A 21,746-nucleotide genomic window follows, 5' to 3' on the forward strand; every position below is an offset into this window, starting at 1 on the left:
TGAGGTAGCAGCAGTAGAGGGTTGAGTTGAGGTATGCTGTGTTTGAGGTAGCAGCAGTAGAGGGTTGAGTTGAGGTATGCTGTGTTTGAGGTAGCAGCAGTAGAGGGTTGAGTTGAGGTATGCTGTGTTTGAGGTAGCAGCAGTAGAGGGTTGAGTTGAGGTATGCTGTGTTTGAGGTAGCAGCAGTAGAGGGTTGAGTTGAGGTATGCTGTGTTTGAGGTAGCAGCAGTAGAGGGTTGAGTTGAGGTATGCTGTGTTTGAGGTAGCAGCAGTAGCGGGTTGAGGTATGCTGTGTTTGAGGTAGCAGCAGTAGAGGGTTGAGTTGAGGTATGCTGTGTTTGAGGTAGCAGCAGTAGAGGGTTGAGTTGAGGTATGCTGTGTTTGTGGGGGGTGTTGCCAGTGTCGGGGAGGAGTTCCACGACATGGAGCTCAACTGTCAGTTTAACTGCATGTTGCAGTAGTTTGGTGGTAGTTAAAATAAATTCAAATCCTAGTCGTGTTTCCAGTATTTAACTACTTTTTGTCATGTAGCGGTGTAGTAAGCTACTTTTCACTACTACATTTTTCCAAAAGAAAACAAAAAAACCCATTGGTATTAAACTATTATTCCAGCCTTTGAACTTCAATGTCATGTTCAATGATCCCTGATCTTACTGTTGTTCTGACGTCATGATCCAGGACTGAGGTCTAGTCCTACACTGACCGCTGGGTGGCGTCCTGCTCTCATACAGAGGCCATCAAATCAGGGCACCAGGCAACCCTGAAACCAAATTCAGGTTCTAATATAATAATAATAATAGTAATAATAATGCATTTATTTTGTAGAGCGCTTTTCTCAGTACTCAAAGACACGACATTCCATGGGTGGAACAAGTATAGATAGATAAATAAAAAAACAAAAGCACAGTCAGTAAAAACAAAAATAAAATAGTTAAAGCAAGTTTAAAAAGATGGAAAAAAAACATTTAAAAAAAAAGTTTAAAACGCTTTTGCAGCGAGATGAAGTGGATTGTGAAAGTACCTAACTTCAGTAGAAGGTAATCTGGAAGAGGTTTAGACAAATCTGCGAATGCATGTTTGGGTTGCCGGGGGTCAGGGAGAGGAGGAAAACCTCTTCTGTCTGGTGAAGAGAACAGATTTATGTCGACCTTCTCCAAGTGGGATTGTTGAGGAGTTGCTTACCCTAAAGCATTTCATTACATGGTATCCTGTATATTGTGTAAATGGCCATTAAAAATGGCCATTTGATTTGATTTGATGTGATTTGATTTAATGTGATGTGATTTGATTTGATTTGATTTGATTTGAACAACAGATGAAACACATTGTGATTGTTGTCGCCCACTGCTGAGTGTCGTCAGCGGCGCGGCGGCGCGGTGCGGTGCGGCGCGGCGCGGCGAGGCGGTCCTCGGTGAGGAAGACATTCGGATTTGCGCAGCATCAGGTCAGGATGAGACACAGTCATCCCAGATGGAATAAACTCAACAAATGGAGAAACTGAGACCCTAAAACCGAAGCAATTTGCCAAGAAGGTAAGCTGTATTTCCGTGGTTGGCGACAGTAACTGGTATTTCTTGCTCTGGTGTCTAATGAGGTTTAGAAACAACGAGTTGCCAAAGAATGTTTCCTCTTTCTCCCGACGACGCAGTCCTGTGGCTAACTAGCTCCTTATTGTTTAACACCGGTGTTTAAAACGGCCCGTTTATCTTTCTTCAGAACACAAACACACACGTTTTCCACACTCCTGGATAAATGACGATATAGTTGATGGTGGATGTAGCCATTATTTAACCACAGGCGCAGAATGTGGTGGTGGAATTGTTTGCCGTGTTATCAGGGGATTGAGGTGTAGCTGGCTAGCTGGAGCTAGCACGTCTGAAGTGGTCCTGGTCCTGGTCCTGGTTCTGGTTCTCAGCTCAAACAAGAAGCATCGTCAACTAGTTTCCAGTCCAGTTAACTAGACTGACCCAGCCGGACAGGACAGGACCAACCTCGGTGTTTGGTTGTTGATAATATTAGACATGGTTATTACGATGTTGTGGATGTTAGCTAGCTAGTTTTAGCCGGCTATTCTCTGAACCTCTTGTTGTATCCAGCCCGGTCTCTTTGACCCAGTTTAACTGACAGTCAGCTTAACTGACTAGGTTTGCTTTCTAGTCTTTTGGGCAGTGAAGTCTTACCCTGGCAGTACAGATGTTACACATGATGATGATCTCACAACTGTAATGTGGGGGCCGAGTCTTATACATTGCGATCGGAAGATCATTTCAAAGTAATGTAGAAACAGAGAACTTCCTGTATTGCAATCGGGAATCGAATAACGTCCAGACCGTGAGCAGGACGCCCAGGTGCCGGAGGCGGCGGCCCCCTCGGCGGCCACTCCGGGGAACCTCGGTCCCGCCGGGTCCCAGGTGCGGTACAGCCGTGAGGTCCGCCCGGGTCCGCCCGGGTCAGCTCTCACAGGGGTGCAGGACTCCTACTAGTAGTCATGTGTCAAGGAAAAGTGTGTAATGAATTGGGTGTCTTCAGTCAGATGAGGAATGTCGTGGGGTATGTTTTAGTTTTCCGAAGCTGAGACAGTAGAATTGTTGAGCAGCTAGCTGGCTCAAAGCATTTCACTGCATCGTCTACGGCGACAGTCGATGTAGTTGACAAATGAACTTTGATTTGATTTGAAAGGGCAGGTTTGAGTGACCCGGAGTTACCCGAGCAGAGGGTTCAAAACTCTCTGACCCGGTTGTTTTGAAATAGTTTTGAATCGGTTGACACTTTGCCCTGGACACGTCATAGTCTGCTGGCCGGTGCCCGTCCTGGGATGTCACCACTTTCTTCCGATTAATCTCAAATTAATTAATTATGAGATTTCCTCATTTGATATAACACATAGACCCACGCATTCTTCGTGGGTAGATTATACTATCTAGTTTGACCCATATAAAGTGAGCTGGTACATGTAAATGAGGAATAAATAAGAAATGAACTTGTTTCCATCAGTGATGTTCCAGATGAGTCATTTGCAGTAGTATCTCGTGTCTCCAGCTCATGTGTCCCCTATTTGAGCATAATCAAAATCAGTTTTTTTATCAGAAAAACAACAAGTCACAACTGATTAGCAATGTTGCTTGTCCACCAGTCCTTACATTGACTTTCAAGAACTATTCTAGATAAATCTGTTGTGGCTCACATCTTGTCTTTTTTTAAAGGTTTTTTTTGGAGTGTGGTACACAGTTTTATTGGAAGACAGGAAAGTAAGGAGGAGAGGGTATGTCAGCAGGGCGTGGGCCGGATACGAACCCCTGCTGACATGGGTGTTTGTGTGCACTGTAGGCTGTGGTGCTAGACCACTGGACCACCCCAGGCCATGGTGCTAGACCACTGGACCACCCCAGGCCATGGTGCTAGACCACTGGACCACCCCAGGCCATGGTGCTAGACCACTGGACCACCCCAGGCCATGGTGCTAGACCACTGGACCACCCCAGGCCGTGGTGCTAGACCACTGGACCACCCCAGGCCATGGTGCTGGACCACCCCAGGCCATGGTGCTGGACCACCCCAGGCCCACCCCAGGCCATGGTGCTAGACCACTGGACCACCCCAGGCCATGGTGCTGGACCACCCCAGGCCCACCCCAGGCCATGGTGCTGGACCACCCCAGGCCATGGTGCTAGACCACTGGTCCACCCCAGGCCACGCTCACATCTTGTAAATAAGATCTCACCAGGGTGAGTGGGCAGCGGCCCAGCTCTGGATGTGAGTCGGCCGTCTACGGTTGATGATTGACAGCACGACCACACACATCCCACTGGGCCAGCATGCAGCCTCTCTGTTTATAGAATGTGTCCTCCTTCGAATGAGTCAGAACTGGAGGAATGTTCCTGGTGATTTCATGCTGAGCAGATCGTGATTTGAAGCTGGGCCAGGTCCATTTTCTCCCCCGCCATGTCTCTGAAGCTTTACCATCTGTGGTCGGCCGGGAGAAAGGAAATGTGCAACCTGGTTTGCTTTATTGCCTCCCTGTGTGTGGATCATTGGTCTTCACCCTGCCGGTCAGATCTCTGTGGTCTCAAGCTGAGGTTTCTACTAGGAGTTGTGTAAATCAGGGGAGGCTAGTGGAGGTAGAAGTCGGAGGATGGGCTCATTGTAATGCATGGAACGGAATGAAGAATGTTTGATACCATTCCACATTCCGTTCCGTGCATTACAATGAGCCCATCCTCCAGCAGCCTCTCCTGGTGTAGGTTCACGTAGGCTACAGGTGGGTTCAGTGGACAGAGAACACAGTTCTCTCTCCTCAGTGACCCAACCAACCATATACAGGGTGTTTGTACATGCAGCTGATTACAACTTTTAAAGTTGAATAAGTCACCGACCGAAAATTCAGATTTAGTAGTCGGCTATTTGGCTGTCCCTCAAGCCACAGTAAGGCGTGTAGGATTTGCATATGTGTGCATTGATGTCATAATGCTTTGGAATGCGGGCCTGTATGTAGGTAATGTTGTGATGTCACAGTGCTTTGAATTGAACCGCATCTTAAAGGGACGGTTCAGCTTTGGTTTTCACCTTTAGGTGAAATATCATCCGAACCTGAGTTGTCCTCATAGCCCAGGAGTGACAACCTCTCTGAGTCTCTGTTCTCTACTTTGCTACCGCAGCACAGGCTAGCAGTTAGCAGCACAGGCTAGCAGTTAGCAGCACAGGCTAGCAGTTAGCAGCACAGGCTAGCAGTTAGCAGCACAGGCTAGCAGTTAGCAGCGCCCTCTCCAATAGACAGGATACCAACAGCACTTAGGTTAGCATTGTTGAAATTACATGGCAAAATCTCCTCAGAGAAACTCCCCATATCCCCGAGTCATGATTTAACTGAAATGAAACAGAATAGGCAGGATGTGACACTTAAGTGTGCATTGTTGCAATTGCATGCCAAAATCTCCCCAGAGAAACTCCTCAAATAATGGTTTAACTGAAATGAAACAGGGAAAACACAATAAATGAGGATGTGAAATGCAGACAGGTGTGTTCACGGTGACTTCCTCACACTCCGTTTCACCTGCTGGCCGTGCCATCGCTGGGTCATGTCCTTCTGTTCTCCTCAGTTGACTTAGATTTTCCAGAACGACGGTCAGAGGGTTAGGGTCAGAGGGTTAGGGTCAGAGGGTTAGGGTCAGCGGGTTAGGGTCACGGTCAGAGGGTTAGGGTTAGGGTCAGCGGGTTAGGGTCAGCGGGTTAGGGTCAGAGGGTTAGGGTCAGAGGGTTAGGGTCAGCGGGTTAGGGTCACGGTCAGAGGGTTAGGGTTAGGGTCAGCGGGTTAGGGTCAGCGGGTTAGGGTCAGAGGGTTAGGGTCAGCGGGTTAGGGTCACGGTCAGAGTCTTAGGGTCAGAGTTCAGGGGAGATGGATAACAGATGGCTTTCTGCTGCTATGTTGCCAAACTGTCAGTCCAGCCAGGTGTGTTTTGTTGTTGTTGTTTTAAGTGTGACCTTTTTCACCATTGATGTAATTGGTAATGAAATGGTTGACGCCTCACATTTCACTCCAGTCCTTCCTGTCCGACCCCAGCAGTGATCAAAGGCCGGCGAAGGAATGTCTCTAACCTGCTTATCGTCTTTGCCTTGAAGAGCAACAGCCCAGAGGCGACAGACAGTATCTTCACAATTATCAAGCACGTGTTTGAGACTTTGTCCTAACCTACGGTGGTCTGTTACTAAACCCTATCTTACATTTACATTTTATAATCATTTAGCAGACGCCTTTATCCAAAGCGACTTACAACAAATACATTTGTTTAAGTAAGTGAATCATCTATCCAACAGTCATCATAAGACAAAGTAATCAATGCTCGGACCAGGGGCCATTGGCAGTCGTAATGCCAGAAGGAGAGAACTTGTACAGGGGGGTAGTGGGGATAAAGAGGTCTCAAGGGTTGGGGTTAGGGTTAGTACAGGGGGGTAGTGGGGGTGAAGAGGTCTCTAGGGGGGACTGTTAAGATAACCCGTCTCTTCAGGCTTTCAATCTAATTTGTCTAAATGAAGTTAATCAACTATGTCACGGTCATCGCAGGTGACACTTCCCATAACAGGAAGTGACAAAAGCACAATGTTGGAGAAAGAGAAGAAAACTATCTGAGAGAGAGAGAATGTAAAAGTTAAGGTACTGTAAAAGTGGGTATGTTGGGAAGTAGGAGGAGGTGGAGGAGTAGGAGGTGGTGGAGTAGGAGGAGGTGGAGGAGGAGGTGGAGGAGTAGGAGGAGGTGGTGGAGGAGGAGGTGGAGTAGGAGGAGGTGATGGAGGAGTAGGAGGTGGTGGAGTAGGAGGTGGTGGAGGAGTAGGAGGAGGTGGTGGAGTAGGAGGAGGTGGAGGAGGAGTAGGAGGTGGTGGAGGAGTAGGAGGTAGTGGAGGTGGAGGTGGTGGAGTAGGTGGTGGTAGAGGATGAGGATGAGGACACAGGTGTATCTCCAATCTAATTACCTGCAGTATCCAAACTCACACACAGGTGTCGATGTCACAAAGGGGTGAGAGCTCTGTTCCTGTACTTTATTTGACTCTTCAAGGGAGAGGCATTTCCTGTGTAATGTGTGAGTAACTTCCCAACCCCCCCACATCTGAAAACCATCGCCTGACTGGCCATGTGCCTGGAGGGGCCGGCACGAGATCCATTACATCAGTCACCTGACTTTGATTAATTGCTTCGCCGCTGCATCTGTCATCCGTGCTATAGAGTACAGTAGAGTAGAGTAGAGTACAGAACAGTACAGTACAGAACAGTAGAGTACAGTAAAGTAAAGTACAGTCAATAGGAATGATGCATTTGTTTCTCTTTGTTTTCATCATCTAGTATTTTACACAGCAGATAAACATGAACATACTGAGTTGGGTGAGCCTATTCCTAAAGCCATTGGGTAAGCCTATTCCTAAAGCCATTGGCTTTGAATGCCCTTTTGGCATGGAAACACCTCTGCAAGCCAGTGGGTAACCTGATCAGTATGGTATCAGTGCAGTGTTATTGATGCCTCTCTCTAGGCAAGGGAAAGTCAATATCCTCCTCATTGTGTGGTCATTCAGGTTCACCTCAAACACAACTCTGTGTGATCATTTAAATGCTGATTAATACTGATAGTTGATATTCATATACTGTAACACAATCGGCCGATACCTATATTTTGTTATTTATTTCATATCATACAATTACATGTGATGGATTTATTATTTATTTCTGTAACATTATTCTGGCAATGAACCAGTCTCACATCAGCCTGCAGTGGGAGGAGGGTGGAGGAACCTGTGGAGAGTTGGTTAGCCTCGGTGAGGTGGAGGGTTGGTTAGCCTCGGTGAGGTGGAGGGTTGGTTAGCCTCCTCTGTGATGTGGAGGGTTGGTTAGCCTCCTCTGTGATGTGGAGGGTTGGTTAGCCTCCTCTGTGATGTGGAGGGTTGGTTAGCCTCCTCTGTGATGTGGAGGCACATGTCCACAAGTCAGACACGGTGGTGATAAGGGGTTGAAACGAGGGCCTGCTGATAAAGGCTAACATGCCAGGACTGTGTCTCATGCTTCAGTGGTGTTCAGTCCTGTGGTTTTCACGGGGGACTGACTATCTGCTACGTGCTGCTTCCAAACATGAGGAACTGCAGAAACCTGTTGAACCACAAACATAAAGAAACACTGATGAGACCTGATGATTAGATCTGTCCATGATTGGCTGGATCTGGATCTGGATCTGGATCTGGATCTGGACTCTCGTGTCAGTTCTTCGAAAGAGGGATTCGGTAAGAGACTGGGGCTAACGTGTGAGTCTGTCAGCTGGTGGAGGTAGAAGTCGGAAGACGGGCTCATTGTAATGCATGGAATGGAATGAGGAATGTTATCAAGGAACGGTATCGAACACACGTTTTGATACCATTCCTCATTCCATTCCATGCATTACAATGAGACCGTCTTCCGACTTCTGCCTCCCCTGGAGTCAGTGATAGGAAAAAGAAACCACAGAAAAACACATCAAATCTGTTAAAGGAGGAGGGAGGACCTTTCATCACTGCAGCTTTGATGACATCAGTGATGTGACTCCCGTTGACTCCCACTCACTTTAACACTGTTGATAACACTTTAGTCACAACACACAGTAGACACTCATTTGTAGCCTATACTGTTAGCTACTTATTAAACTCTTATAAGCCACTCATTTGTTTAATATGCTAATAAGTGTTCCCCATACTAAAGTTACCTCACTAACATCTGATCTGCTGTGTTGTTTCTGACACCGTACAACATATACATACTAACTCTAGTGTTGTTGTTTCAGTTGAGGCGCTGTGGGATCAGTAGGCCTCATGGGTTCTCTCTTAAAATGTGTTTATTTGGGTCCTCAAGCGGTCAGACACCTGTTTCCCTCTCGAGTCCATAAAAGCTGACTAACAGATGTAAACAAGTCCAACACTAAGCATGTCAGCCATGGGATTTTGAGAAAGCAGCATGCCTACTCCGTTCAGCTCAAGAAATCTGTTTTCGTTCAAAATGACTGTTTATTTCTTTGGCAAAATGATTTCTTTCTTTATGAATGATGGACACTTTATAGATGTGACTTCATCCGGCCCATTGGATGGAAATCCTGCCAGGGACACTGTGATGTCAGCGCCAGCATTCATCTCCACCCTTTCAAGCTGTGAGGTGAATCTGCTTGGTTACGTAACGCTCTAATCCTCTCCATCCCCCTGCGAGCTGGACGGACCTCAGCACATCTGTGCGCGCCCATTATGTCAGTGGTTTAAATCGTTCTGGGAAACCTTTCCGAGTGCAGCTGCGTAGGATAATACGATCGTCAAAGCTCTGGACTCACACAGCTCTGGACACAGTCGTGGGTTTTGGGATTCTGACTTGTTTACCCAATGGATCTTCATTTGATTGAAACTGGTGATTTGATTGAGATAAATGTACTGGATTTAATGTTTACTAGCAAGAAACTACGTGGTCATGGAAATTGACTTCTGACAGTTTGTTTGCAGTGAGTTAAATGGTCGAAAATGAGTGTTAAATTTATGAGCCAATGGATACTGTAGGTTTAAGAATCACTGTGAATGAAATGCTGTTATGTCTTTTTCATCGACTGACTACTCCGTCTCTCCTTCTCCCAGGTTTGACTGACCATGGCTGACATGGAAGTGGCTCTCCCCCCTGCCCAGGTTGAGGCCCTCCACCTCAGCCCCTCACTGTCCTCCACCTCCACCTTCTCCTGCCCTTCCTCGCCTGGTTCCTCCTCCTCCTCGGAGTCATCCTCCTGTTCTGACTGCTCCTCGGACTGCCCCAACCACCAGCAGCACCCCTCCTCCTCCAGCCCGAGGAGCTCCAGCCCTTGTGGCAGCAGCAGCAGCGGTAGCGATGGCCTCCTAGGCTGCAGCCCTCCTCTGGATGTCATCTCGGAGGATGCTGTGGAGGTGGACCTGGTCATCGACCAAGACGTGGACCTGGTCATCGACCAAGACGTAGACCTGGTCATCAACCCAGAGGTGGATCTGGTCATCAACCCAGAGGTGGATCTGGTCATCAACCCAGAGGTGGCCCTGAAGGCATGCCAGGAGGTCCTGCAGCAGGTCAAACTCTTGAAGGGCGAGGGAGAGCCAGGGGCGTTTGAGATGTGCAGCCCACAATGCCGATTGCCCAATGGGACTGTTTACCTGGAGTCTTGTGACACAGGTTCAATCAAGGAGGAGGATGAAGAGGAGGAAGAGCGCAACCCGCCTCAACAAGGGACGGAAAGTACTACCACCAGTCCTCTGCCTCTACAGCGGAACGGCAACCCTTCCTCCTCCTCCTCCTCTTCCTCACCCTCGGCAACTAAACAGTCATGGCTGCTGCGGCTCTTCGAGTCCAAGCTCTTCGACGTCTCCATGGCGATCTCCTACCTGTACAAGTCCAAGGAGCCCGGCGTTCAGGCCTACATCGGCAACCGCCTCTTCAGCTTCTCGGACGGAGACGTGGACTTCCACCTGCCACAGCTCCTCAACATGTACGTGCACATGGACGAGGACGTCAGCGACGCCATTCGGCCCTACGTGGTCCACCGCTGCCGCCACAGCATCGCCTTCTCCCTGCAGACGGCCTGGCTGCTGGGCGCCTACTCCTCCGACATGCACATCTCCACCCAGCGCCACTCCAGGGGCACCAAGCTGCGCAAGCTCATCCTCTCCGACGAGCTCAAGCCCCATACAGTTTCCAAAGTCACGGTGTCCCATGCGGATGGTACAACCAGCAGCCCTGGGCAGCGGGACTGTGCCCGGCTTCACCACCACCATCACCACCACCAGAGGCAACCCGGGGAGCCGTCCCCGGCCCCTGACAGCCCTATCCCAGCGGATGCCTTCCTTTCACCGTCAAAGAGAACACACCAACGGTCCAAGTCGGACGCCACGGCGACCACGAGCCTGGGGACAAGCCTCAAGAGGACGGCCAGCAACCCCAAAGTGGAAAGTGGCCACGATGAGGTGAGTGTCTCAAACCTGGTTTTCCTCCAGAAAACGTCAAATCAGATCAAAGTTTATTTGTCATATACACAGAATACAGCCGTAGACGGTGCAATGAAATGCTCAGGGCGAACTAGCTTCTCAACAGAGCAACAAAGTAATAATAACAACTGCATGAGATGTAGGTCATGAAAATATATTTATTGTTTGTATTTTATCTTGTATGTCATGCTGTCATAATTAGGCTTGTTGCAGTAATAGATTTTGGACAGTGCTGAAAGAGGAGACTGTAAGATACAAGAGATTAGGGTTGGGTATCGAGACCCGGATCCTTATTGGCACCACATCCAATACGGACGATACCGGACGACACCGGACCCTGCAAGAGAGAGATCTCCTGTATCGTGTATATTCTCTCCTTTCAGCCCAGTGTGTGGATTGAGCCATACAAAGTTTTCTCCATCTGTGTGTCAGTAGTAAATGGTTGTCCTACATCCAATTGTGGGATTCTGCAAGGGAAACTTTTGTTCAGTCACACTCGCACTGGATCGTGCTGGTTTAGCGAGAGTTTAATTGGCAGACGCGACGGTGCTCAAGTGTGTGTGACTTTCTGGGTTGTTTTCTTTGTCACTACAAGATAATTGCTCACGGGAAAGCTGTGTTTCTGAATGTGCTCTTGAAGTGCAGGATTACAGCATCCTCCTCTCACACACACACAACACATTCTCAGCTCCTTCTGTTGTAATGATACCCTGGACCTATGCAAAGGAGTGGGCGGGAGTAGGTAGCATCTGTCCCACTTCTCCCAAGTCCTCACTTCATTGTTTGAGAGCTCGCTGTCTCCACCCCCGTCCCCTTTCAGCTGGATCCTTCTGCCAGATTGCTCTGCAGCTGGCGTCGGGGGTGAGAGGTCAGGGTCAGGGTGAGGGTTTCTCCGTCTCTCTATCTTGGGTAACTTTCAGGGGATGTTTACCAGAGGCTTTCATGAGCAGTGTTCGTGTGATGCTGAAGAATTTGAGTCACTGTGAAGAAATATATACTGTAGGTCTGTGGTAAATCACATGAAAGCCGTGCCTCTCCATTGGATGAGAGCCACATTCAGAGTGTGGTTTCCACATGATTGCCTTGTGAGTGCACAGAGGAGGAATGTCGGCGAGAGAGGAGCCCATGTCTCTGTTTCTCCTCTCTGGTCTCTTCTCTTTGTCTGGCTGTCTGACTCAACTTTGTCTTGGCTTGCAGCCTTCTTTATAGGCAGGCGTATGTGTTTGTCTTCTGTAAGGGGATCAGCCATTTCTTGAAATAAAATAGTTTCCCCCTGTTCATCTGGTGTTGTCCTACCATCGCTTTTAACATCGTCGCACTTCCTGAGCAGGTGCGTTTGTCTGGATATTTTGCTGTGTTCTGCACTTTCTCCCCACCACCGATCTCCTCCCTCTCCAAGTCCCTTTTTGTACCTGTTTTTGTCAGCCCTTGAACATCCCCCCTCCCCCTCTCTGTTTTATACCCCCCCCTCTGTTTTATACCCCCCCCCCCTCTGTTTTATACCCCCCCCCCCCTCTGTTTTATACCCCCCCCCCCCCTCTGTTTTATACCCCCCCCCCCCCCTCTGTTTTATATCCTCATCTTAATATCCTGTCGCATTATTTCATTATCCCCCCCTCTGCGCCTTCCCTCCCTCCCTGCCGGCATCAGCCCTCCCTCCCTGTGCCGGCATCCGCCCTCCCTCCCTGTGCCGGCATCCGCCCTCCCTCCCTGTGCCGGCATCCGCCCTCCCTGCCGGCATCATCCCTCCCTCCCTGCCGGCATCAGCCCTCCCTCACTGTGCCGGCATCAGCCCTCCCTCCCTGTGCCGGCATCCGCCCTCCCTGCCGGCATCAGTCCTCCCTCCCTGCCGGCATCAGTCCTCCCTCCCTGCCGGCATCAGCCCTCCCTCACTGTGCCGGCATCAGCCCTCCCTCACTGTGCCGGCATCCGCCCTCCCTCCCTGCCGGCATCCGCCCTCCCTCACTGTGCCGGCATCCGCCCTCCCTCCCTGCCGGCATCAGCCCTCCCTCCCTGCCGGCATCCGCCCTCCCTCACTGTGCCGGCATCCGCCCTCCCTCACTGTGCCGGCATCAGCCCTCCCTCACTGTGCCGGCATCCGCCCTCCCTCCCTGCCGGCATCAGCCCTCCCTCACTGTGCCGGCATCAGCCCTCCCTCCCTGCCGGCATCCGCCCTCCCTCCCTGCCGGCATCCGCCCTCCCTGCCGGCATCAGCCATCCCTCCCTGCCGGCATCAGCCCTCCCTGCCGGTATTGTCTCAGACCAGTGATCCCTTTTTAATCAGTGTCTGTTCTGTGTGAACTCCTGTAGGGCAGGTGGCTAGCTGCCAAGAGCCTGAAGAGCTCGAGGGCACTGCTCTATTATGCATTAGCTCAATTACAGGCTTAAACACCCAGTGTCCAAGACGAACACACAATAAACACCTAAAGCCATTAAGGAGGTTCCACGCATCATCTCTTCAGAAACAACCGAGGGCGTTCCTCGCTCTGAGTTTATGTGGTATAGTATAAATAACTGTTAGAAGAATGCTCTGAATATTTAGAATGTTTACTCCCACCATTTTGAAACTGTTCTGTGATATGAGCAAGAAAAGCCACTGCAGTGCATGCTGGGTCTGTGTTGCCTACAGTTGGGGCCAGTTCAATTGGCTCCCTATTATTATTATTATTATTAGTTTTATGTTTCTTCAAAAATCAGCAAGGTGCCAACAGAATTGGCTCTAAACTGGATGACGGGCCTTTTGTTTACAGTCCGCTCAGCGGTCAGTGCCCAGAGAGCCCCCCCCCCCCCCTTCTCCTCCTCCACCTCATCGCTACTTCCCTCTTCCTGCCCCCTCCTGTCGTCCTGGCAACAGAGCTGCTAGGGCGCTGTGCATGTCAGATGGTTTCTCTGGGCTCTAACAAACACTTCAGATACCGCTTCTCCCTCCTTTAACGGAGCAAGTTGCCAGATTCTTTAACTCATTCAGTGCCGAGGGTGAATAAAGTCCCAAACTGTCAACATTCTAGAGCGCCGAGGGTGAATTTATTCACCAAACATACATAAATGATGATGCTTCATTTTGTAGCCAATCAGAGTGTTGTTGCTAGGTAAACACCACATAGAACACTTGGAACTCTAGGTGGTGAGTGTTCCGGAACTCTTTGGCAGTTGGTGGGTTAAACAGGCTAGTCCAAACTATTGGTTATAGTTCAATTAAATAAATGAAAACGTACAATAAATATTAGTGATAGTTTTAATCATTCCTACCATCATCCCATTTAAACCCAGGGCTTTTTTTATTCAGGACTGCAAAGGTTCACTTTTGGTTCGAGGGATTAATTTTTCACTTGGGATTATTAGTTTGGAAGATATTAACAGAGTAGACATTACAAAGTTCAACAAAGATTTGACTGCTGTGAAATGATATGACATTGTAGTAAATCACCTCCTTAGTAGATAGGACAGAGGAGTATCCTACTGACAGTCGTCAGGAGGACTGATGGACGACTTCTTTACTAAATCTATTCAACAACGTTGTTCAGTGCCCTCAACCGTCCCCTACTGACTGCTGCTGCCCCCCCCCCTCCCCCCCCTCCCTCCCCCTCCCTGCCAGGACAGCTGCTGTCAGCAACATGTACTCTGGTTACAGGTCTATCAGGTGCTCTGTGTTATGCAATATTTCCACATGCCAATAGCCCCTAATGCCTAGGACGTTCTGGTAGCTGTAAAATGATAACATTCCTTGCGAAATGTCTTTCAAGGTGCGTTCTGTAAAACGTGTTGTACTGCTTATATCCCTCACCTTTGAAGAGTGAAAGACTAGAATCAGAATCAGAATTATTTTATTTGTAGTATATTTGCACATACAGGAAATTGACTTGGTGAGGTTGGTGCATGGGACAGAAAAAAACAAATAGCAAATATTGACAAGAAATTTACAAAATAGCAAAATAATAACAAATTTACAAAAAAGAACAATAAAACAATACATTAGACTAGTATACATTAGACTAGTATACAATAGACTAGTATGGGCAACTGCACAATATCAAACACAACATTGCCATTAGTAAGCATTTGAGTGTCAAATTTGAGCCGGCCATAGTTTCACATTTTTTTATCTGAAAAACAGAACAGAATTGAGATTTATTTCTAAGGGCGTCGCCCCAACACGAAGGATTGCATCTTTTAAGCGCTGGTCCAGAGCCTGCCTGTGGTCCTCTGCTTCAGTTTAGAAACAAACATTTGAATAGGGAAAGAAGGACCGTTGTGACTTGTTTAACAGAGTAATCTGTTTACAGTAGAGATGTCGTACAGGAAGCTGCAGTGTTTGGTTGGGGTGCATCATTTGACTACAAAAGTAGAATGCAAAGGAAGTAGTTAGCTTTTCCTGTTGGCTCGACAAGATCCAGGAAGGAAATGCTAGAAGATTTCGGTAGGACGTGCAGCAGTAGTGGAGGTGCAGTAGTAGTCTGGGTGGAGGTGGAGGTGCAGTAGTAGTCGGGGTGGAGGTGGAGGTGCAGTAGTAGTCGGGGTGGAGGTGGAGGTGCAGTAGTAGTCGGGGTGGAGGTGGAGGTGCAGTAGTAGTCGGGGTGGAGGTGGAGGTGCAGTAGTAGTCGGGGTGGAGGTCTGGGCATTATTTATTCGAGCCGATCTCGTTATATCTGTGTCAGATCAGGTTATTAGGACCCGAGACTCGGATGATGCTTGTGATTGGTCAACCGGATTGGTCAACCTGCGATTTAAAGGCTTGAATGATGGGACTGTGATAGATCAATTCTTTAGATTTCTTGCAATAGGTTGATATACAACACACACACACACACACACACGCAACTACAAAGGCACGGTGAGGGGGACAGAGGGATACACACACAGACAAGGTGATGAAGCACAAGGTGTGCTTTAAGGTAAACACAGACTGCTCTTCTTCTTTCTAACTGAGGTCAAAGTTCAATGAGAGACTGGCTGCAAACAGTAATGTGAAGCAGAAATGACATTGTAATGGAACAGATACATAAATACTGACAAGGTACAAGTTGTTGATTTTCTTGGACACAATACTGTGCCCTCAGCGCTTTGACCTACTTAAATGATGTTGAGTTTGGCTCAGACTTCGTCTTGGGAGGCCGGCCAGAAGTGACTAAACATCTCTAGGACGTCAGCCAAGAGAAGCCTTCTTCTGTGTCTTGTGAAAATGAATAATTTTAGCCTCTGAAATGTTGACCTCTAGAGCCCGGATGTGGTACTGCACATGGAACAGGGGACCACACACGCATTTCTGCTTCGTTTTTTTTCTTTTTTAACCTCTTCTGCTGAAAGCCCTCTCCGCCTATGAACCGGACCCAAACTAAACTGATTCTAACATTAGAAATATGATGATCAGATGCAAAAGCAGGATGCCATTTGGCGGGTAACACCTTGAAGTGTTGTGTGGATCATGCTGAGGTCATCTCCTCTTCCTCCCTCTTCCTCAGCAGCTGGTGCGTCTGACGCCCCAGAGGGAGTTCATCAAGTCTCTGATGGGCATCGGGAAGCGCCTGGCCACGCTGCCCACCAAGGAGCAGAAGACCCAGAGGCTGGTCTCGGAGCTGTCGCTGCTCAACCACAAGCTGCCGGCCCGCGTCTGGCTGCCCACCGCCGCCTTCGACCACCACGTGGTCCGCGTGCCCCACACACAGGCCGTGGTGCTCAACTCTAAAGACAAGGTGATGGGGACAGGTTGATATATATATATATATATATATATATATATATATATATATATATATATATATACACACACACACACACACACATGGGGACAGGTTCACACACACACACACACACACACACAAACAAAAACAAACAACACACCAATAAGTCAAAGGCATAGTTGACTCTAAAATCACATTTCTGTGATTAACCACTTATGCCTTCACTTCAGTTGATGCAACAAAACAGAACCCTAAGTTAGCAGTGGTGTAACGTACCGTCCGTCCCCCCAGGCTCCGTACATCATCTACGTGGAGGTGCTGGAGTGCGAGAGCTTCGAGACGTCCTGCGTTCCCGTCAGGATCCCCGAGACGTCCCGCCTCCGGACCGCCCGCTCAGCGGAGAACCTCCCGGAGTGCGTGGGCATCACGGCTGAGCAGCGTGCCGGAAGCTTCTCCACCGTGCCCAACTACGACAACGACGACGAGGCCTGGGCCGTCGACGACATCGGGGAGCTGCAAGTAGAGGTAACCCCGGGCAACCACCACGCGTTCAGACGCGGAGGTGTTCGCATGGGTTCTGGGCCAGGTAGAGGTCTACCAGGGGAGGCTGGTGGAGGTAGAAATCGGAGGACGGGCTCATCTTATGCATGGAATGGAATGAGGAATGGTATCAAACACGTGAGGAAACACGTGAGGAATAGTATCAAACACATTGTGTTTGATAACATTCCTGATGCCGTTCCATGCATTACAATAAGCCCGTCCTCCGATTTCTACCTCCACCAGCCTCCCCTGGTAGGGCTATTATAGATCCTCGTGGATCAGAAGGACTGCATAGTTCTAAAGGCTTTGGGGAAAGAGTTTGAATCAGATTGGAGTCTATCTAATCCATAGAGTTGTTTTTAACACTTGAAACCTTGACTCCTGCTCCTGCTCCCCTCCTCCCCTCCCCTCCCCTCCCCTCTCCCCTCCTCCCCTCCAGCTCCCAGAAGGCCACACCAGCAGCAGTGACAACATCTCCCAGTTCTCTGTGGACAGCATCACCAGCCAGGAGAGCAAGGAGCCGGTCTTCATCGCTGCTGGGGACATCAGGTACAGAACAGCCTCAACCAGGACATCAGGACATCAGGCTCAGACCAACAGTTACAGGACTGGCTTGTGGCTTAGTTTCAGGCAAACATACTCATTGTAAGTCTCTGTGGACAGAAGCATCTGCAAAATCACTTCAATGTAAATATGTTCTCCTTCCCTAGGCGCCGTCTCTCTGAGAACCTGGCCCACACCCCGACCACCTTCAGGAGAGATCCAGAGGACCCGTCCGCCGTGGTTCTGAAGGAGCCGTGGCAGGAGAAGGTCAGGTGAGTAACGGACCCGTGCTGAGGTGCTATGTTTTAGGACAGGTTGTGTGTTAAGTGGATCTTACCTGGTGTCCTGGTAGTTCTTCCACCCTCTTATCCTCTCACCTGTCTCTCTACCTCCCTCCCTCCTCTCACCTGGTGCCTCTCTCTCTACCTCCTCTCCTCCTTCCTCCCTCCCTCCTCAGGAGGATCAGGGAGGGCTCCCCCTACGGTCACCTGACCAGCTGGCGTCTGCTGCCCGTCATCGTCAAGTGTGGAGACGACCTGAGACAGGAGCTGCTGGCCTTCCAGGTGCTCAGCCAGCTACAGGTACACACACACACAGCTACACACACACACACACATTCAGCTACACACACACACACACATTCAGCTACAGGTACACACACACACACACACACACACACACACATTCAGCTACAGCTACACACACACACACACACACACACACACACACACACATTCAGCTACAGGTACACACGCACACACACACACACACACACATTCAGCTACAGGTACACACACAGCCACACACAGCTACACACACACACACACACATATTCAACTACAGGTACACGCACACACGCACACACTCACTTCATAAAAAGGCTGGTTACAATTACTTATTTTACAGTTTCTCTCTCTCCAACCCTCCCTCCAACCCCCCCCCCCCCCGTAGTCCATCTGGGAGCAGGAGCGCGTCCCTCTGTGGATCAAGCCTTACAACATCCTGGTGATGTCATCAGACAGCGGTATGATTGAGCCGGTCCTGAACGCCGTGTCTCTGCACCAGGTGAGGAAACGACGCCACCCGGGGGGAAGTGACCTCCTGACCTCCAAATGACTTCCTTTACCTTGAGTATCAGTATAGCAGGGGAGGCAGGTAGAGGTAGAAATCGGAGGACGGACTCATTGTAATGCATGGAACGGAATGAGGAATGGTATCAAACACGTACCGTTCCTCATTCCGTTCCATGCGTTACAGTGAGCCCGTCCTCCGATGTCTACCTCCGCCAGCCTCCCCCGGTGTGTGGCTCTCTCTTACGTCCTGTCCTGTCCTGTCCTCAGGTGAGGAAGCAGAGTCAGCTGTCTCTGCTGGACTACTTCCTGCAGGAGCACGGCAGCTACACCACAGAGGCCTTCCTCACCGCCCAGAGGAACTTCGTTCAGAGCTGTGCAGGATACAGTCTGATCTGCTACCTGCTGCAGGTCAAAGACAGGTGGGCTTCTCTCTCTCTCTGTCTCTCTCTCCTTCGCTCTGTCACTCTCTCTGTCTCTCTGCCTATCCCCCTTTCTCTCCCTCTCTCTAACTGCCATCCTCTCTTCTTTCAGACACAATGGGAACATCCTGCTGGACTCTCAGGGTCACATCATCCATATAGACTTTGGCTTCATCCTGTCCAGCTCCCCTCGTAACCTGGGCTTTGAGACCTCCGCCTTCAAGCTCACCAGCGAGTTTGTGGATGTGAGTAAAACAAAAGAAAACCTCAGATTTCACCTGCAAAAACGTGTTTAGTATGTGGAACTATGGGACAAATCTGGCACAATATGCACATAACTATTTTGAACCCTTATATTGGTATTGTTAATGTCGTAATGGATCGCTATTTCATATTGTAAGTACTACGTTTATATTGTGCGGTTTAGTTTAGTTGCGGTGTATTTAGTTTCAGTTATTTGAGCATTTAGGACGTTGTATATAACATTGTTGAGGCCTGTGTGATCCAAGCATCCCACTGCTCTGCTTGCAGAGTATTTGAACTTTGACCTCTGACCCTGGCTGTCTTCCTGTGGTTGTGTCAGGTGATGGGAGGTCTGGATGGAGACATGTTCAACTACTATAAGATGCTGATGCTCCAGGGGCTGATCGCCGCCCGCAAACACATGGAGAAGGTGGTCCAGATCGTGGAGATCATGCAGCAAGGTAACGTTAGATAACACAGTGGATGAAACGGGTTATTATTTCTAAATGGTGAAACCAATATGTACACATGTATATACATATACATACCGATATGTACACAAAATACCCTTGAAGAAAAGCTGAGCATCTCCACTTTGACCTCGTAGTCATTGTTTGATTTCAAAACTAATCTTTTGGAGCCAAAAGATGAAGAAATGTGAGGACACTTCACTGTCAACCGGCGTCACGCCTGTTCTCTCTCTGACCTGTCAGGTGTCGTGACTGTGAAGACGTTGTATTGCAATTCCTCTAACTCCTTTATCCTCCTCCTCCTCCTCCTCTCCTCCCGCCCCTCCTCCAGGGTCTCACCTCCCCTGCTTCCATGGGTCTGGCACCATCCGTCTGCTGAAGGAGCGTTTCCACATGAGCCTGACGGAGGAGGGGCTGCAGGGCCTGGTGGAGCAGATGGTGGACGCCTCCATGCGCTCACTCACCACCAAACTCTACGACGGATACCAGTACCTCACCAACGGGATCATGTGAAGGAGGGACGGGAGGAGGGGAGGGGAGAGATGGAGAGGAGAGACAAAGGGATGGAGGGGGAAACAGAGAGAGGGGGGGGGGGGGGGGGGGGGGGGAGAACACAGATGGGGGGGACGACGACGACGACGACGTGGGAGCAAGCAAGCAAACATGTAACACTGCACGTGTGATTGTGCACGTATGAACTCACATCCACTAAAACCTCATGCACTTAGGTTTCTGGGGACTGGAGGACAGACGTCAGTGTCCTGCGCTGCGTTAGAGCCCTGCGTTTCCTCCTCCTCTTTTTACGCCGCGCAGAACGAGAGATCCCCTCCTCCTTTCCTCTCCTCCTCTCCTCCTCCTTTCCTTTCCTCCGCGCCATACAACATGTATTGTATTGACTGTTCTAGAAGGAGGCTCTGATGCACGGCTTGGGACATCCAGACTCAGCATCAATGTGAAGGAGGCGGACCTTAACGAAGGGGCGTGGCTAATATCCAGAGGGAGGGGTCAAGAAGACTTATTCCAGAATGAACACTATAGAAGTGGAGTTGAACTCGTGTGTCAATTGTGCAAGAGGGAATCACTATGTTGTACACATCTAATAACATTTCATCTGTTGTCGTTGTTCTTAGAGAACTGAACGGAACTGAGAAGCGAGAGGACTAAGAAAGCACAAGACATTTTCTGAGGTTTTTCTAACGGCCATTTTGTTTGCTTTCTGAGACTCTTGTGGTGACCAATAATGAGCCAGCTTGGAGAGAGAGAAAGGATGACTGTAGACACTAACTGTGTGTGTGTGTGTGTGTGTGTGTGAGAGAGAGTGTGTGTGAGTGAGTGAGAAGGATTAGGTTTTGACGTTTTGAACCATGTTTTAAAAGTGAACTGGAAGTTTTCTGTGAACTAAGACCCTTCATCTCCTGTTGTGTTCTCTCCTGGCTAACTTGTCTTTTCCAGTTTCAGCCACTTAAAGACCCCCTCCAGTCAAAATCAAACATTTTAACATGAAAATCCATGTTTTAAGTATATCAATATACAACCATTTTAGTCCGAAATAAGCAATTTTATTCCAGAAAAAATAGATATTCAGACCCAAAGTCAAAATCCTTATAAACGGATACTTTAATGGTGCGAAGAATGAGGAAAATGGTATCAAAAACCAGGCGTTACACTGAGCCTCTCATAGGCGGAAAAACAAGCAAACGGCCCAATCTGTGTTGGGTGATGGGATGCTGCATAGCCAAAGGGAGATGTTGATCTGGTTATTTACATAAGTAAGGTATACCACGGGACACGCAACCATTTACACCCCTCTGGAGGGGGGGGGGGGGGGGGGGGGGTCTTTTAAGTGGTGACACAGTTTAATTTCAATCTTGGCTTTGGAGAACGGAGGTTTATTGAGTATTCCTGCTGTTCCAGATGGATGTATGATGTATAGAAAGCACACGGTTCTCTCATGTGAGGTCACGCTTCATTGAACAAGCCCCAGGACACACAGCCTGCTCACGTTTGAAACCATCAGGAAAGGATTTGGTCCCGTTGAATATGAGAGCCTGGTGGAGGTAGAAATCGGAGGACGGGATTATTGTAATGCATGGAATGGAATCAAACACCTCATTCCATTCATTACAATAATCCCGTCCTCTGACTTCCTCCCCTGGTGGACGACTATATCATGAGGATGTAAGTTTGGCTAGTGTGTCATAAATCCCCATACTTGAAGGAAAGTTATCCTAGACGTGTCTCATAAGATTCATTCACTTCAACATATTTCTGAAGTCGAATCAAAATGGT

The 21,746-nt window shown here is 49.0% G+C and overlaps 1 protein-coding gene across 3 annotated transcripts; it reads left to right on the top strand.

The window, feature by feature from the left end:
- Nucleotides 1–1,329: 1,329 nt before the first annotated feature.
- Nucleotides 1,330–19,972, top strand: LOC310812421 (phosphatidylinositol 4-kinase beta-like). Of its 3 annotated transcripts, none has more exons than XM_083680970.1 (12): nucleotides 1,330–1,532; nucleotides 9,121–10,467; nucleotides 15,948–16,178; nucleotides 16,458–16,691; nucleotides 17,149–17,258; nucleotides 17,420–17,524; nucleotides 17,710–17,815; nucleotides 18,204–18,317; nucleotides 18,593–18,744; nucleotides 18,857–18,989; nucleotides 19,328–19,448; nucleotides 19,789–19,972. In XM_083680970.1, the coding sequence occupies exons 2-12, from the start codon at nucleotides 9,133–9,135 to the stop codon at nucleotides 19,968–19,970; spliced, it is 2,823 nt and encodes a 940-aa protein (XP_083537096.1). In that variant the 5' UTR covers nucleotides 1,330–1,532; nucleotides 9,121–9,132; the 3' UTR covers nucleotides 19,971–19,972. The 3 variants fall into 3 exon arrangements, with proteins under 3 accessions (XP_083537096.1, XP_083537095.1, XP_083537094.1); XM_083680969.1 differs by having other exon boundaries at nucleotides 15,951–16,178; nucleotides 17,710–17,833; XM_083680968.1 differs by having other exon boundaries at nucleotides 1,332–1,532; nucleotides 17,710–17,833.
- Nucleotides 19,973–21,746: the final 1,774 nt, after the last annotated feature.

This window comes from Argentina silus (assembly GCF_951799395.1).
Source record: "Argentina silus genome assembly, chromosome: 11".
Classification (NCBI taxonomy): domain Eukaryota; kingdom Metazoa; phylum Chordata; class Actinopteri; order Argentiniformes; family Argentinidae; genus Argentina; species Argentina silus.